At 45.0% G+C, this 16,528-nt stretch overlaps 1 protein-coding gene across 5 annotated transcripts in view; it reads right to left on the reverse strand.

Moving 5' to 3' along the window:
* The window catches only part of SEL1L3 (SEL1L family member 3), a 105,915-nt gene that overhangs the window by 67,923 nt on the left and 21,464 nt on the right, over nt 1–16,528 (reverse strand). For 4 of the 5 annotated variants that reach the window (XM_047091783.1, XM_047091779.1, XM_047091782.1 and 1 more), the window contains exons 3-6: nt 12,943–13,069; nt 11,171–11,292; nt 10,698–10,816; nt 7,858–7,916 (exon numbers count right to left, since the gene is read on the reverse strand). In XM_047091783.1, coding sequence (XP_046947739.1) covers nt 7,858–7,916; nt 10,698–10,816; nt 11,171–11,292; nt 12,943–13,069 — 427 coding nt within the window. The remainder of the gene's footprint in view (nt 1–7,857; nt 7,917–10,697; nt 10,817–11,170; nt 11,293–12,942; nt 13,070–16,528) is intronic. The other variant, XM_047091780.1, reaches the window with a different exon arrangement.

Consider the following 16,528-nt stretch of genomic DNA (forward strand, 5'->3'; position numbering starts at 1 on the left):
CAAGACAAAACAAACAACTTGTTACATGGATAGAAGGTGGCTGTGAATGAAAATTAACAACATATCCTGGTAGGTAAGAACCGAGGTAAAATTTGGAGTGAGGAGGAAGAGGCCACAGCAAGGTCAAAGGGCATGGCCGCACACCAGAGGTCAGCACAGGTGACGTGCTGACAATCCACCTTGTCCTAAAAGACTTAACAGAGCAAGAAGGGAAATAGAGGGAACAATGGGCCAGCATGAATCAAATGCACAAAGTTGTTCCTTGCGGTGTTGTTTATATTCACCAAAGACTGGAAATCCCAGGTGTCTGTCAGTGAAGACCAGCCCACACCCAACCAATGGACCCTAAATGTGAGCCTTTCTTTCATACATAGCTTAAAAAAGGGACAGAGGGCTCCGTGAACTGACCTGGAGAGATCCCTAAACCAGGAAGTTAAAAACAAGGCCGCCTGGGTGGCTCAGTCGGTGAAGCATCTGATTCTTCGTTTCTGCTCAGGTCATGATCTCACGGTTTCATGGGTTCGAGCCCTGCATCAGGCTCTGCACTGACAGTGTGAAGCCTGCTTGGGATTCTCTGTCTCCTCTCTCTGTGCACCCTACCCCCCCCACTTATGCTGTCTCTGTCTCTCTCAAAATAAATAAATAACCTTTAAAAAAAAAAGTAAAACGAAAATTTAAAACAAAGAGTACACTTTTTATCTAAGAAAGAGGAGAATGGCTTTTTTCGTGTCTCTCTCTCTCTTTTTTTTTTTTTTTTGTATTTTCATTTAAAAACTCTGGAAGTATATACTGCAAGAAACTAACAAGAGTATTTCCCCATGGTGTGGAGAGTAAGGATGGATTGGTTGAGGGCAGAGCTAGAAGTAAGACCTCTAACTGTCTATCTTTTCATATAGTTTTGAGTTTTATTTATTTACTTATTTTTATTTTTTTAATGTTTAATTTTGACAGGGAGGGTGTGAGTGAGTGGGGGAGGAGTGGAAAGAGGGGGGCAGAGGACCCAAAGCAGGCTCCACGCTGACAGCAGAGAGCAGCCCAATGCCGGGCTCGAACCCACTAGCCGTGAGATCATGACCTGAGCCGAAGTCAGACGCTTAACCAACAGGCGCCCCTAGTTTTGCTTTTTAAAACATGTGCATTTACTACCTATTTAAAAACTAAAAACTAGGGGTGCCTGGGTGGCTCAGTCGGTTAAGCGGCCGACTTCGGCTCAGGTCATGATCTCACGGTCTGTGGGTTCGAGCCCGCCGTCGGGCTCTGTGCTGACAGCTCAGAGCCTGGAGCCTGTTTCGGATTCTGTGTCTCCCTCTCTCTCTGCCCCTCCCCCGTTCATGCTCTGTCTCTCTCTGTCTCAAAAATAAATAAACGTTAAAAAAAAATTAAAAAAAAAACCTAAAAACTAAAATAGGAACAGGTGAACAAGGTGCCACCAGAGCATATGTGGACAGCAGGTTGGGGGAAGGGAGTCAAGACAGGCATCAAGTGAGAAGCCAGGCAAAGCGGAAAGAGCCAGGGAAGGCAGAGGGCAGACGGAAGCAGATGGAAAGAAAACAAAATGCCAGGCAAGCCTCCAGAAGCCCGGCGGGCCGCGAGAGCAATGGGCCAGGGTGACGCCAAGAGGGATGGAGCAAGATACCAGCAGTGGGATCACAGGAGCCAAGCAACCTGGGGTTACCCCAGAGAGGGGATGTACTGACGGTTAGCCAGGAACCTGACCCCTAACAGGTGCACCTGGCCAGAAAGGAAGGCAAAAGCGGGAAGGAATGAGACTCTCTGACCCCATCAAGTGACGGCAGCACAACGTGAGCGCTTAGAAATTAGCTTTACAGAAGGCAGCTAAACTGGAAAAGAAGGGCTTCGTCTCCGGTATTTTTCTCTTCAGAAAAGCTCAGGCTTGAAGGGCTGCGAGACGATGATGGTCCTTCCCTTTCTTTTCCAGTGGGACTGCAAAGTTATTATCTCTGAGAGCCGTGGATTGATTTCGTTTCTCAAGGCCGTAGAATGACTTAACATTCCAGCCACGCTCACGACGCAATGCCTGGCACTGGAGGGATACAGTGCAAATGCTTCTATAATAGAAGCTCCTTCTGGCACTCGGCTCAACCAACTCATCAGCTCACCTGACCGCCATCCCTGCAACGTGTTGGGTGCTCACTGGCCGCAGCCTACTCTCGGGAGCCTTAGTCTTCTCATGGCTTAAATAGGGATGATAATAGTACCCACCTACTGGGTCGTCGTGAGGATTAGATAAACTAAAATTTAAAGAGAGCATTTAGAACAGTGCCTGGCACAGAGTAAGCGCCATCACTGTTAACGACCATTATTATTATTATTATTGACCTCATTCACTGGTGGACTTTTGCTACCATCTTGGTAGGACCGCGGGCTGAGTAAGAGTAAGCAGTATTTGTTCCCAAACCTGGCCGTGCCGATTGGATGGTCATTGTAATTATACAATTTAATTAACTATAAGCGTTCGACTTCAGCCAGGTCACGATCTCGCGGTCCCTGAGTTCGAGCCCCGCGTTGGGCTCTGGGCTGATGGCTCAGAGACTGGAGCCTGTTTCCGATTCTGTGTCTCCCTCTCTCTCTGCCCCTCCCCCATTCATGCTCTGTCTCTCTCTGTCCCAAAAATAAATAAATAAAAAAAAAAAACGTTGAAAAAAAATTTAAAAAAAAATTAACTATAATGTTCCCCAATAAAATATGAGCAGGAAGAAAGAGTTGCTCCTTTATAACAATTAAGCTGAGTCTTTTGGGTAGACTCAGAAAAGAATGGTAATGGTTGCTTAAAAAGTGTGGAATTAGGACAACTGTAAAGGATTAGAAAAAAATGGGAGACGTCTAGATGTATTTTGGCTCTGATAGTTTCACAGGGGTCTTTGCTTGCTTGGTTTTTTTTCATTTGTTAAGAAAGAGAAATTGAGTGCCACCTATGTAAGAAAGACCACACACACAAAAAACTCCAATCGGTAGATTTGTAACAAAGGAAAGGCCCTATCTGGAAAGACTGGTGGATGGATATACACTTCTATTTTTTTAATTAAAATAAAACATTTATGGTAAGTGTCTTCTTAAAATTATTTGTTAGAGAGGGAGAGAGCACAAGCAGGGGAGGGGTAGAAGGGGAAAGAGTGAAAATCTTAAGCTCACGCTGAGCAGGGCTTGATCCCACGACCCTGGGATCATGATCCAAGCCAAAATCAGCAGTCAGATGCTCAATCGACTGAGTCACCCAGGTGCCCCTATGGTTAAGTGTCTTTTCTTTTCTTTTTTTTTTTTTTTTATTATTTTTTCAACGTTTATTTAGTTTTGGGACAGAGAGAGACAGAGCATGAACGGGGGAGGGGCAGAGAGAGAGGGAGACACAGAATCGGAAACAGGCTCCAGGCTCCGAGCCATCAGCCCAGAGCCCGACGCGGGGCTCGAACTCACGGACCGCGAGATCGTGACCTGGCTGAAGTCGGACGCTTAACCGACTGCGCCACCCAGGTGCCCCTTAAGTGTCTTTTCAAATGGATCTTCGCTTTAACTCAAATTTTTCAACCAATCAATAAACTACTTGGTCCCTATGGTACTGGACTGTAATTTTTTGGGCTTTTAACATCATTATCACAATACAACTGTGACATCGTGATTTAGAAGAAATATATATTTGGTCTTTGTCCATAGTTCCTGGCTCACGATGCTCCCCAAACCCTTGGGATCTCCTACGTGTTGAAAGTGATAAGGGTTTCTTTTGTTACATCAACAAAGGTCCCTTTTGGACTCCATCCAAAGGTAGAGAGACTGGTTGCCAGATTGACCAACCATGTGGTTAAAGGACTGAAATTTTTGGTTTCATCCCCCAACCTCCAGGGAGGGGAGAAGGGCTGCAGGTTGAACCAGCCAACGGCTAATGACTTAGTCAATCCTGACTGTGTAATGATGCTTCCGTAAAAGACTGAGTTAGAGCTTCAAGGTTGGTGACCACATGGAGGCTGGGGAAAGTGACATACCTGGAGAGGGCATGGGAGTTCTGTGCTCTTTCCCCAGACTTCACCTTATGTATCTGTTCACCTGGCCGTTGATTAGTATCCTATATCAGATCCTTTAATAGTAAATTTACGTAAGTGCTTCCCTGAGTTCTGAGTTTGATTTGCTGTAGCAAATTAAAAGAACCTACAGAGGAGGTCATTGGAACCTCCAATCTGCAGCCTGGAGCTTGGAACTGGCATCTTAAGTGGGGGTAGGGACAGTCTTGTAGGACTGACCCTTACCCTGTGGCATCTGATGCAATCTCCAGATAGTGTCGTAACGGAGTTGAATTCTCAGACACTTTGCTGGTGTCTGAGAATTGCTTGGTGGTGGTAGGGGGCAAAGACCTCCTCAATCCCGGTTTTGGATGTGGGAACCCCCAAAGAACAACTAAATAAGAGATCTCTCCAGTTTAGTCTCCATCCACATTGGTGCCCCCACATTTTTCTCCTCCAAAATTCTCAGTGGCTGCCCAAAGATTGCCAAGAGCTTCCTTGTACTGTGCGTGCATTGTCTGAAGGTCATCAATTTCACTGACATAAAAGTTGAGCTAGACAGTTCCAAAGTCCAGACCACCCCTTTTGGAAACCTCAGACACACTGGCAAACTATCTCTACTCTTATCTGGACATAGGAGAGTGCCTTGGTGTATTACTATAGAGCGCCAGCAGCCCAGATGAATCTCCGATGTCGTTAAATAAACCTCACTCAGAATTAGAAAACAGTTCCAGTTCGAGGGTTTTTTTCATAGGGGAACTCAGAGCCTCAAATTAGCTGTGCTCTCAAATGTCATGTCCCCGGGGACCTGCCATAAATTCTGATCTCCTGTCTCCCCTCAGGTCACCCTATAGTCATCACTTCCCCAGAATTCACCACGAATTGCAATTTTAAATTTATTTGTGAATTTAGTTAGGATCTGTCTCCCCCACTAGATTTTTTTTTTTTTTTTTTTTTTTTTTTTTTTTAGCCTCCTTGAAGGCAGGGACTGACTGTATTCTTTTCGTTCATCATTTCATCCCCAGAGGCCGGCACTGTGTCAGGTACATGGTGGACGCATTGGGACGAATGAGGATATGCTGGATGAATGAAGGAAGGATAAACACAGTACAGGCCTGAAGTTGTTACCTGTCACCCAGTGTTACTGACAGCCATTCGTTCATGTATGGCACTGTGCTTCCGAGCACTTAATTACTAATCGTTCTACACCACCTTTATGGGATAGCAGCTATCATTATGTTTCCATGACAAGAAAGGAATAAAATATCTGACGTTTAGTTCACTGGCTTGGCCCGCGCTGAGATCTCTCTGATGGATGAGATTCCAAATATCTAACCACAGGAATCCCGGGTAGGCGCGACATTAAATCTTTAGTTCTCTTATTGATGGGTGAGGTCCCGGGAATACAGGCAGGGCAGCTGAGGAGGTGACAGGGGGCATTCCTGGGTCTGGGGGCGGCCTGTACCACCAGGTAAGGAATCACTGCAATGCTTTAAGGGGCATGTTGAATTGGTATGTACCTGAAAATCAGTCTTCCTCTCTGGATGCTTATGTGATCACACGGATTCTGTATTTACTCAAAACTTTCATTTTTCGTTCATTGTGCATTCTTTCCATCAATTTCTCTTTCTCACCATATTGCATTAAGTGGTATTTATCATGATTACTGTTATGAGTTAAGTTGTGTCATTGTCCCCACCCGAATTCACAGGTTGAAGTCTGAACCCCCAGTCTCTCGGAGGGTGACCTTATCTGGAAATAGGGTCATTGCAGATGTAATTAGTTGAGATGAACCCACACTGGCAGAATGGGCCCGTAGTCCAATATGACTGGTGGCCTTGTCCAAAGGGGACATATGGACAAAGACACACATACACACACACACACACACACACACACACACACACCCCATCACAGGGAAAATACCCTGTAAAGACTGGGGTTTTGCTGCCACAGCCCCAGGAGCTGTCAGAGCTGAAGAGAGGCCTGGAAGCCTCAGAGCCTAGAACAGCTCTGCCCAGACCCTTCAGAGAGAGCACGGCCCAGCTGACACGTGATCTTGGACCTCTAGCCTCTAGAACTGCAAAACAATAATTTTCAGTTGTTTAATCCACTCAGTTTGTGTGGTTTTATTCCAGGAACCCTAGTAAACTAATACAACTACTGAGGTTTTTGGCACCTCCTTAAATTTTATGTGGAAGGCCTATGTCTCTCTCTCCACATCCCGGGCCCAGCTCCGGATCACCCTGCGATCCCTCCGTCTACCATTCAGTCGTGCCAGCATCTAGATCCCTGAGATGCAAAGTGAAAAGAAGCCCTTACACAGCGAATGAAAAAGAGCCTATAAAATCAATCTTTTGTCCAAAAGGTCCTGGGGTTGTGGGCGGGTGTCGGGAGAGAAAGGAGAAGGTACTATTTCACACTTCGCATCCCAAAATGCAAGCCCTCCTTCTCTGGGGCTCACTTGGCAGAGCAGGGCACTAGAAGGAGCTCCCGGAAGAGCCACACATCATTTGTTTCTCTGCAGCGAACAAACTCCCAGGCCTCGCCTATTCCCCAACTCTTCAGAGGAGGTCCCACGGCCACCTGTTGTACAACAAAACTCACGTCTGCTGAACTCCTTCTGACTGCTCTAAATCCACTTGGTACCCTTTCCAGACCGCCCCTCTGTTCTTAGGCATCAGCCTCTCTGTCTCAATACAACTATCAAGTCGCCCCTGACCTTCTCCTTGCAAGCTGAGGAGTAACACCTCCTTAGCCCCTCCTTATGACGGTAATCCTTTAATCCGGCCGTGAAAATAAGAATTGTTCTAAGTGCCCAGAGCCAGAAAGCAATCGGTTTGACTTCAGTGTAAACAGGAATGGGGAGGGGGGGGCGGGAAGTAGGGCGTATTGTATGCCCCCCTCAGTTCCCTTGTCCCCAGCTCTCCTTATATTCCTTTCTTTAACAATTGGTTTCCAGGAACATCCGGACTGTGTGACGAGTCTGAGCGAACGACCCCGTTCGGAGAGAGCTGCCTGCCTGCTGTAGAACAACAATAGCGAGGAGGAACGAGTCCTCCTTCCCCAGCCAAAGTGCCTGATACATTTTTTTTTAATTATACAGATAAAGCTGGTACATGTGTAATATACACGCATACATAAATCATACACATAAAGCTGGTAATTTTTGTTGTTATTCTCTACACTTGTTCTTAAGCATTTGATCGTATATATGTTGTCTAGCGAGGCTGAGGCACCCTGAGTCCCTAAAGGAGGCTACCCCATGGTTCTGCCACCAGAAGAACCCGCTATTAGACAAGGATGCTGAAGCAAATTAAAAAATTATGAAATGCGAAGCAAAGGACCCCCTTCTCAGTTTCTGTAACTCTTGCGGGGAATGGTTACAGGAAGATGAAAAGTTACGGCAATACCAATCGTTGTGTGCATTTCAAATTCAGATCATAAACATAAATATGAGGGCTGTCTGCTTTTATGTTTTATACTAGGCCAAAGTTACCAACCATTCTCAATAAGCAACGTTAATACCTTGATTTATTTTTCAGAAGCCTTCACAGAAGACAATTTTCAAAGCAAATGAATTATCAGGTGCCACGAAAGGAAGAATTTACCAGGAGATCTGGAGAGAGGAACAGTTTCTCTTGCTTGGAAAAAAAAAATGTTGTGGGGGAAATGGGGCGAGCTTGCGGACAGAAAAAAAAATACAAAGGCTGGCTACAGGGCAGACCAGCCACAAAAGCTGAATACGGAGGTGTGGGAAAAACATGGGGGTTGAAGGCTAACGTATGAAGATTTTTGAGTCCTTAACCGACATTTTGAATAAAGAGAAAAATATTGCACTTACCTAATGGTCTGATTATGGTAGCTTTTCAAATCCTGTCCAAGGCTGGTGGCTACCACTATCTGTGTTGGGAGAAACACACAAGATCAGTTATGCCCCAACACCTCATGTCATAGATACAGTCCTGGGTACAAATTACTCATAAGGTGGGCTGCATTTTCTCTCGCCTGATCCACTTCTGCAGAAGTAAAATCAACACTTTACTAGCACTAGCCCCATGAATATTGTAAGATTTAAGAAATTTAATTTCTCCAAGTGACTTCACACGGTCACAATATCCATCGTGGGGTTTCCCCCAGTAGGTTTCAGATACTTCCAAGCTACCCCAAAGCTTCGTTGGGTGTATCTGTGCCCATAAGTTTGTTGCAAAGAAAGACCAGGAAATGGGTAAGATACAAGGAGTTTATGAAATTTTACTCTGGGGGGGCCTGGGTGGCTTCGTCGGTTAAGTGTCCGACTTCAGCTCAGGCCATGATCTTGGGGTCTGTGGGTTCGAGTCCTGCATCGGGCTCTGTGCTGACAGCTTGGAGCCTGGAGCCTGCTTCGGGTTCTGTGTCTCCCTCTCTCTCTGCCCCTCCCTCGCTCGCACTCTGTTTCTCTCTCTCTCTCTCTCTCTCGATCTCTCTAAAAAATAAATAAATATTAACAAAATTGAATAAAAAAATTTTTACTCTGATTCCATGAGATCCTTAGGGGGAGAAACAAGTTGGTGCTGAGCATTTTTCATGCACTGCTATTCCCCACTCTCTTCCCAAGCACTGAGAATTGTCACTGGCATTTCAACAGGGACCATGTTTTTGTGGAGACTGTCGCTGGCTGTCCCATATTCTTCTTGAGCCTTGGACTACTATGACGACATAAGCCCCTGGAGCTAAGGGGCTCCTTCTACTCCCCCAGTGCTGGCACAGAGCGAGTGTGGAGGAAACATGTGCTGGCCTGATCAGAGTCTCAAAGGTGTGGCTACAACAGTGTCTACGAAAGACAAACTAACACTGAAAGACCAACCCACATCAGCCATATGCAACATGTCAGGTCAGAGAAGAAAAGGATTCAAACCAGTGGTTTCTCTAAACCAGCCATTGGCTTTAAGTCACTTGTCCATTTGGCCAAAGCAATGAGTATGGTAAGTCCCGCCACAGAGGTGGATTCTGTGTGGTAAAACAGGAATATCGTTTGGGGACCTACAGATATCAGGGAGACCAGATAGGATGGAAAGAAGGTAGGACAGATGGCAAAAAAAATCTACCAAAAACAAAAACCTACTTTATTTTTCCTTCCATCCCATGTGGTCTTCCTAATCCTTACCCCATTACGTGCCTTGCTAAATTAAATTTGTCTCTTTAATTAAAGGACTCCTTTGGTTTTCTCTCCTTCTGCTCAAAAACCTGCCATGACATCCTGCCGCCTTGCAAACAGAAACCCCAATTCCTTGATACTCACGATTGTCCACATTCTAGCCCAAAGACATTCCCCCTTCTAGTAGTTTTCTATAGTCTACAAACTTCTACTCCAAACTGGTTTATCCACTAACCAACCCCCAGTGATGTGCTAAAATCTTCCCTCCTCTCTGCTCTTAGTTTCGCCCAATCCGTAGGAACCTTCTCTACGAAACCTTCCCTGAGCATCCCAGCGTGAATCAATATGAATCATTTGGCACTTACGCTTTCCTTATGACATCCCCTCACCTGCTCAGTGCTTCTTCCATAAATAGTCAATTAGCTCCTTGAGCAAAGTGCCTTGCATACATAAGGCGCCAGATAAGCTCCGTGATTTGTTCTGATGATTTGGTACCCATTTAAGGGACACAAAGTACTGAGCTGACCTTCTCCTTAAGAGAAAGCAGCAACCAAACTATAATGCCATCATAATCCTCATATAAATGGGAAGCATATAAATGGGACCACGGACCACAGCCCTGTCACCTAACATTGTTAAGGAAACAAATACACGTGCGCGCACACGCACACACACACACACACACACACACACAGTCCTAGCTAACCTTTCACAGATTCTTCTTCAAAGGCAACAAGGACTGACCTGATTTCTTTTCTCTTCAGGAAAAGGAAATGTTATAAACCTAAACACCAAGGGAAGTCTGTGTATTATCTAATACATAAGACAAAACGTCTCTTCCACTTTTGTTACTGGAAAATCACAAATCAATAAGAAAAGTTGATGAGAAAAAAAAAAAGATAATGGCATCACATATACTGAGAAACGGACTAGTCTTCAATTATAACAACAGATTTGCCAGAATCCATAAAGTCTGGGCTATGAGAGTTTGAGGCAGTTATGTGCACTGTTTTATAGTACAAGATAGATAAAGACCCTCTGTCCCACCAGAATCATCGTTTATTTTGTTATTTGTCTGTTTAATGCCAAACATAAGCAACTGTGTAACTGTCAAAAACAGGGAAACCATCTCTTGGCTGAACTAACCAATACGTTTCCTGTAAAAAAAAAAAAAAAAAAAAGTCGTAGATCTGATAACACTGTATAAACATGGCCGATGCTGTTTTAACATTTATCTCCACTAAGCCTATCTCCCTCGGGGGGGTAAAAAACTGAATTGCTCAGATAATTGTGGCCATATCGCTGGCTATATTATTTACTTATTCACAATATGGTCGAAAGAAGCACTTTAAAAGTTAATTAAATGGGACGGGATTCTTATGATTTAAACTTTCATCTATAAAAGTTTGATTGAAAAAGTGTGCAGCTGTAAAGACTTTATCATGTTCCACAAATTCGCTGTGGCGGATATCCTGGCTCCCTGACTTTACGGCAACGCTTAATGTTATCAGTGATGATGCTGGTGATTCATGGGGCGTGCATGCCGCTACCTGGCCTCCGTTAAAAGAGAGATCCAGTCGAAACCACTCCTTCAAGGGCATGGTGAATTTCGTTTTTACCGCAAGGTCTTCTCCTTTGACAAGGTGCATCTGAATATGCAAGTGGCCTACAAGGAAAATCAAAGCTCGTGAAAACCACACAAAAATATTACTTCGAAGTGCGTCAAGTGGGTGCACCTTTTCATCAACTGCCTTAAGCAGCTACCCAGCTAGAACGTGTTCCTCCTTCCTTTAAACAAAAACAAAGCAAACAAAAGAACACGCAAGTGAACTCCTTTGTAAAGAAGGCCTTTGTTTCAGGCTGCCAGAAATAAAGTTTCACGTGAAGCCCACGTTTGAAAATCGTCACTTTCGCTGAACTGCCACGTTGACAACATCTTCCTTAATTGCAGACGTATCTGCCAATAGACAGAGCACGAGAAAACTGCAACATCGTTTTAAAGGTTCTGTCTCATACTTACCCTCTTCGGTAAGAAATACAGACGGCGTGCCGTACATCTCATTAGAATCAACAAAGTACAGAATCCCACAGAGACTGGCCTTGCAATAATGGAGTAAATAAAGCCACAATGAAACAGTAAACCTACAAGAGTGAGGAGAAATAAAAAATTCTGCAGATTGATATCATCCAAGAACAGGTAATTATAGTTAACAATGACCAAGTAAATTGCTTTCTTTCCAATGAAGGGATGAATTTGCCTTCATGTTCATCATGGGAGATCAGCTTGCAAAGCTTGATTTTTGAGACAAAGGAGGTAGTTATAGTAACTGCAAAAGACAGGAGTTAAGAGTCATTGTGCAAAACTGGCAGATAGCGTACCTTGTGCCCAAAACTCTGTTTCTGTGCCCCTTTGAGAATCTCACACGCCTCCCATCTGAGTTCTTGATTAGGGTTTAGAAAGCCAGACGTAAAACAAAAATCTGGATTTTAATAAGAGGTGATTTGGTAAGAAGCTATTCTAATTTCAGTGATTAAAAATAAAAAAAAACACAACTAGGGCTTTTTTGAGCAATTTTGTTTCCTTCCAAGATAAAAGCCTTAAGGTAGAAAAATGTCATAATCTGCAAATGGCATCGCTCTATGTTAATGGGGACACACAGACACTATTTTAACGCACACATTAGGTTGCGCAGGATCACAGTTCTGGCTGACCCACATGGAACGACTAATCTAATTGTTTCTTTTCTGGACCGGGGCTATTTTAGCTGAAAAAAGTATTGTACATCTGTGATTTGCCGAGTGGGAATAAAATAAGAGTAGTCAACTTAACTAGGACACATTTAGCCAAGATGTGTGATCCGTCCATCACTCAGCAAATATTTGCCGAGCACTTGCTTAATGCCACGCATCGTGCTAGTGACTGGAAGTTCAAAGACGAGGAGCTGGGAACAACTGCATTTTGCAGATGAAACGGCAATCAAGGTCAAAACCAACGTACAGAGTTCTTGCCATTACCCCGGTGAGCAAGTCACGGTTGGGGGTTAAAGTGGCAGTGGCTCCGGGTTCTTTGGGGGATATATCCAAACAAGTCCTTTAGAATTTTCTGGGCTTTATAATCTGGCCTCGGAATCAGTGGTAAGATATGCAAACAGATGGTGCCACACAGCTCCCTCCTGACCCACCCAGCTGAGCAAGCTCATGAAGATAAGTTATTACAAGGAAGCTTAGCAAGAACATACGCTCAGTAAAGTGACTCAAGATCTTTCTACAGCCAGCAGCATGGGAAGAATTAAATCACTCTGCTAAATCCATCCGGTCTGAGGTGAACCAGGAACCATTTTCAGCATCTTCAATTCAGCAGAAGGAAAAAACTATATCTGGGTTTTGCTGAAATCAATGGAGGAGATCAGAAGTTGTGAGATTTCAAGCAGCTCATCCAGTCTTCCAAGACAGAAAAGGCAAAGCAAAGGCGGCAACGTGTGCCGGCTGTGGCTGGCTGCCCCCGAAAGCTTGCAAGGCTTCAGGCCCCCACACCTTGCGCCCCTGCTCATGTCATTCCTGGGACCGACACAGAGAGTCTAAGGCAAACTGAGGACTGCTAATCGCAAGAATAACTCAAGACCGCTTTGGGCCACGAATTCCGTCTAAGCTGTGTGGATCTCAACATTTTTCCAAAACGTATTAGACAGGTATGTCCTCCTAAGGGATTCCACTAGCCTGCCCTGGTCCTCAGGTTAAAACGGTCCTGCCCCACCAGCCCAGCGCCCCCCACCGTCCTCTGCCCATTCTTACACTGGATAATCTATCCGCTGGCGTCGGGTGGCCTCCAGCTCTCGGTTGTGAAACCTCGGGAACTTCTTCACAATGCCTGTGTTTTCTCCACTGGAGGCATAGAGAAAGCCCAGCAGGGTGACCACATCTGCAAACAGCAAGACGGCTGCCTTTCAATTATCTCCAGAAAGCACTGCTTCCCAAAGCACATTCTTCCTGGAACCCTCTGCCTCGCTCCAGAGAGTTAAAAGAAATCGTCTGGAAATATGAGCGATGGTTTATGGAACCCTGAATGTACGTCGGGCGCCCTCTGAGCACTTTACAGAGAGCGATCTCAATTCATTCTCAGAGCAACCCTACAAAGGAGATTGCATTATTAGTCCCAATCTACAGATGAAAAGCCTGAGGCATAGAGGGAAAATGACTCGCCTAAGGTCACGGCTAACAAATAAGTGGCAGACCCGGAGCTTGGGTTCTAGGTTCTTAACCATTTCACACGCTGCCCTTCCAATAAGGAAAGCATTCGGAGTTCACGCAACAACAGTAACGATTATCACATGAGTAGCACTCACTATGGTCCACGCTGCTGTAAATGCATCTACAGCTCATCTGGCCAGCTAGCTACAGAGAGATTCATTGAAGCCTCATTATTATCCCCATTCTACAGATGAGGAAATGGAGGCACAGCTCCCAAAATGGTTAGCTACCGTGTATATAACACAGCATATGGAATCATAGCATCCCAGGAATAATCTCATTTAATTTCACAACAGTCTTTCAGAATCCATGCCCTTAAGAGCACACAGACTTTTTGCTTCTGTGCAGACTTTCCAATATACTCCACACATTACCCTCTGCAAAAATGACTAACCAAACCCCTTAAAACCAGAGAGCTTTCCACTTCATTTTGCAAATGTGGGAGAATTCTGTGGCTGTAGAGAAGATAGGCATGCCCTTATCAAGTCTTAAAAGGAGAACTGAGTTATCTCATCTATATTTAATACCTACTGTTCTAAACAAGGCCAGAATGATTTTTTTTTTTTTCTAAATTGCCCATACCCATTCCCCTTCAAAGGAAAAAAAAAAAATCACGGACTTAAACCGAGGAATAAAGATCCCTTTCCTCTTTCTTAAAACACTCTGTGGTTTAAAGGTCCATGATTCAATGGTAGAAACCTGGGTTTCTTCCATTGAAAAGGGAAGAGCTAAGTTCTGTGCCAATTACCAAATGCTTATATGGCACGGATTACAGATTACGGGAGCCTCAGCCTAGGATACTGGAGACTCCAGCTCTCATTCCTCATTGGACAGAATGTTTTATTATTGAGAGAGGTACCTCTGGGTCATTAAAACTTAGAAATCACAGGAGCAAAGTGTTCATAGTCTCCAACCCCTGTGAGTATATCTAATAGAATTAAATAAAATAGAGCCAAGCTGTCCCCAGTGCCCATCTCCTTGTTTTGCGAGAGGCAGAGAGGCATTTGAAAGCTCAAAGGCTACCAATCCCAACAGAAGCAATGCCATTTTTTTTTTTCTTCACAATTTGAGCTCACTTGGAAGCACTGGATTTGCTGGTCGATCACAGGGATGGGAAGCAGGGCACACAAATGGAAATACTGCAAAGGTGTCTTTGGAATCTGAGGGGAAAATCACCAAGACGTTGCTGTCAGCCCAACCTTGGTTTGGCTTCCACCGCGTGGAGTGGAACATAAAAGGCCAGATGGCCACGTTAGCCCCCTAGGAGGCCTTCTGCTAGTGATTGCTGTTGAGTTACCTCGTGTGCAGTAGAAACATTTATCAAAAGGAGCAGGATTTGATTCTGCCCAGCCTGCCTCCAGTAAAAGGAGGCTTCATAAAGAGGTTTCCAAAGGGAAAGGAGTTAAAAGTCAATGCTGATGAGCCTCTCCTTTATCCAGGGATCAAAGTAAAGCAGGTTGAGCAGGAGAACTTGCAGCAAAAGATGTGGATGGAAAAATCTAAGACCGAAAGATCTAAGATAATTTTACAAAAACACATACCTTTCGTACCCAATAAAAACCAAAGCGATGGTGGTTTCCCTGTAAGACCTGCAGCTTCAATGGTTCTATTTTGGGGTTCTACTGCAATTTTTTCTTCAGTATAATCCTGTCTTCCCATTTACTTAGAAGGAGTAAGAATGAAATTCTGGAGCAGGAAAGGATTTAAGAATTCGGCTAGCCCAGGATAACATGTAGGCTTGTTTTCTATTAACTGGTTGTGGCTGCTTGGAGTGCTATGCTTGATTGGTGATGGCTGTCATGGGCACCAGAATGGGGAGTAAGAGTACCAGTGTCATTCCCCATTAAAAACTTCACAGGTACAAAAACTTAAGTCCAAAATTTAGGTCCAAAGAGGATAAGTGGCTTGCCCAGGTGCCTCTAGAATATAAATCCTAAGAGAGCAGGGACATTACTGCAATCGTTACCCCTTCCCTGGAGTCCAGAACGGCACCCAACCCCTGAGGCTCCACAAATGCTGAGGGAGTGAACAAATGAAGAAATGAATGGGCAAATGAACACAGTGCGGCCGAGTCAGGATTTAAACCTGCCTCTCCTTTGCTCAACACTTTTCACAATTTTATAATGTGCCCCGTGCTGCCCAAATCAGATCACAGTCTCTCTTCTTTCAGACCCTTCCCCCAAATCCCTTTCTTTGGCTAATCTTGAATGAAGAAGTTAGGCAGGAAAAAGGCATCACTATGACATAAACATAAAATACCAGGGACACGGTTCAGGTTTGGAACCCGCCACCTTGACTGTTCTGCTTGTTTTATTTTCTCCAACTTTAGAGCAAGAGGAGGCATTGGATTTTGTATGGCGCAAACTCCTTCACTGGGAGACAAGGAAAGTGTTAGTGTCTCGTTGAAGGTTTTACGGCTAATAAGAGATGCAGGTGTGACTCAAAGCAGGTCTCCCGCTACAAACCCAACGGGCTTCTTTTGAAACCACATCGTATCTCAAAGGCCTTATCAAAGAGAACTCACGCTGAGGTTCAGCTGGCTTGCCCCTGGGCGGCCTCGCTGGTGGTTAAAAGACTGAAATATGCCCATATTGGTTAGAGGATGGCTGCTACGTTGACCCTCCAGGGCCCCACCACTACCACACATCCAGGCTCTCCTTCAGGGTACAGCTTGGCTCGGCAAAAGCCTGCATCACCATCCTTCTTCAGCACTACGGCTAGCGCCTGCGGAGACTGACCAGGGCGCCACCCTCCCCCCCGCCCCCCACCCCGTCTAACCTGAGTGGGGTGGCCGGGGTTGGCCATACAGCCCACTCTCCAGTTCAACAGGGTGATCAGAGCCCTGACATGGACATCTGCTCTGGAGAGGGTCCCATTTCCATGTAACAAAACCCTCCTGAGGACAGGCTTCAAGCACCACCACAGTGACACAGGGGAGACCTCGGGCCGTTTGTGGAGAAGTTAGAGATAATCTTGAGGCAAAAAATAAGCAGCTAAAAGTCTGTAAGTGGAAACGGGAGGAAAAGGAGTTAAGATTTTCCAACCTGGAGAAGGAAAGCGAGAGTACTGGTAATTCAATCGCGCTTTCCGAACACGGGACGTTAAAAGGCAGGACTGTTTGGGTGTTTCA

Source organism: Lynx rufus, unplaced genomic scaffold, assembly GCF_022079265.1.
Source record: "Lynx rufus isolate CCGP_SWC_20201006 ecotype Redwood Valley unplaced genomic scaffold, mLynRuf1.p SCAF_3, whole genome shotgun sequence".
Taxonomy (NCBI): domain Eukaryota; kingdom Metazoa; phylum Chordata; class Mammalia; order Carnivora; family Felidae; genus Lynx; species Lynx rufus.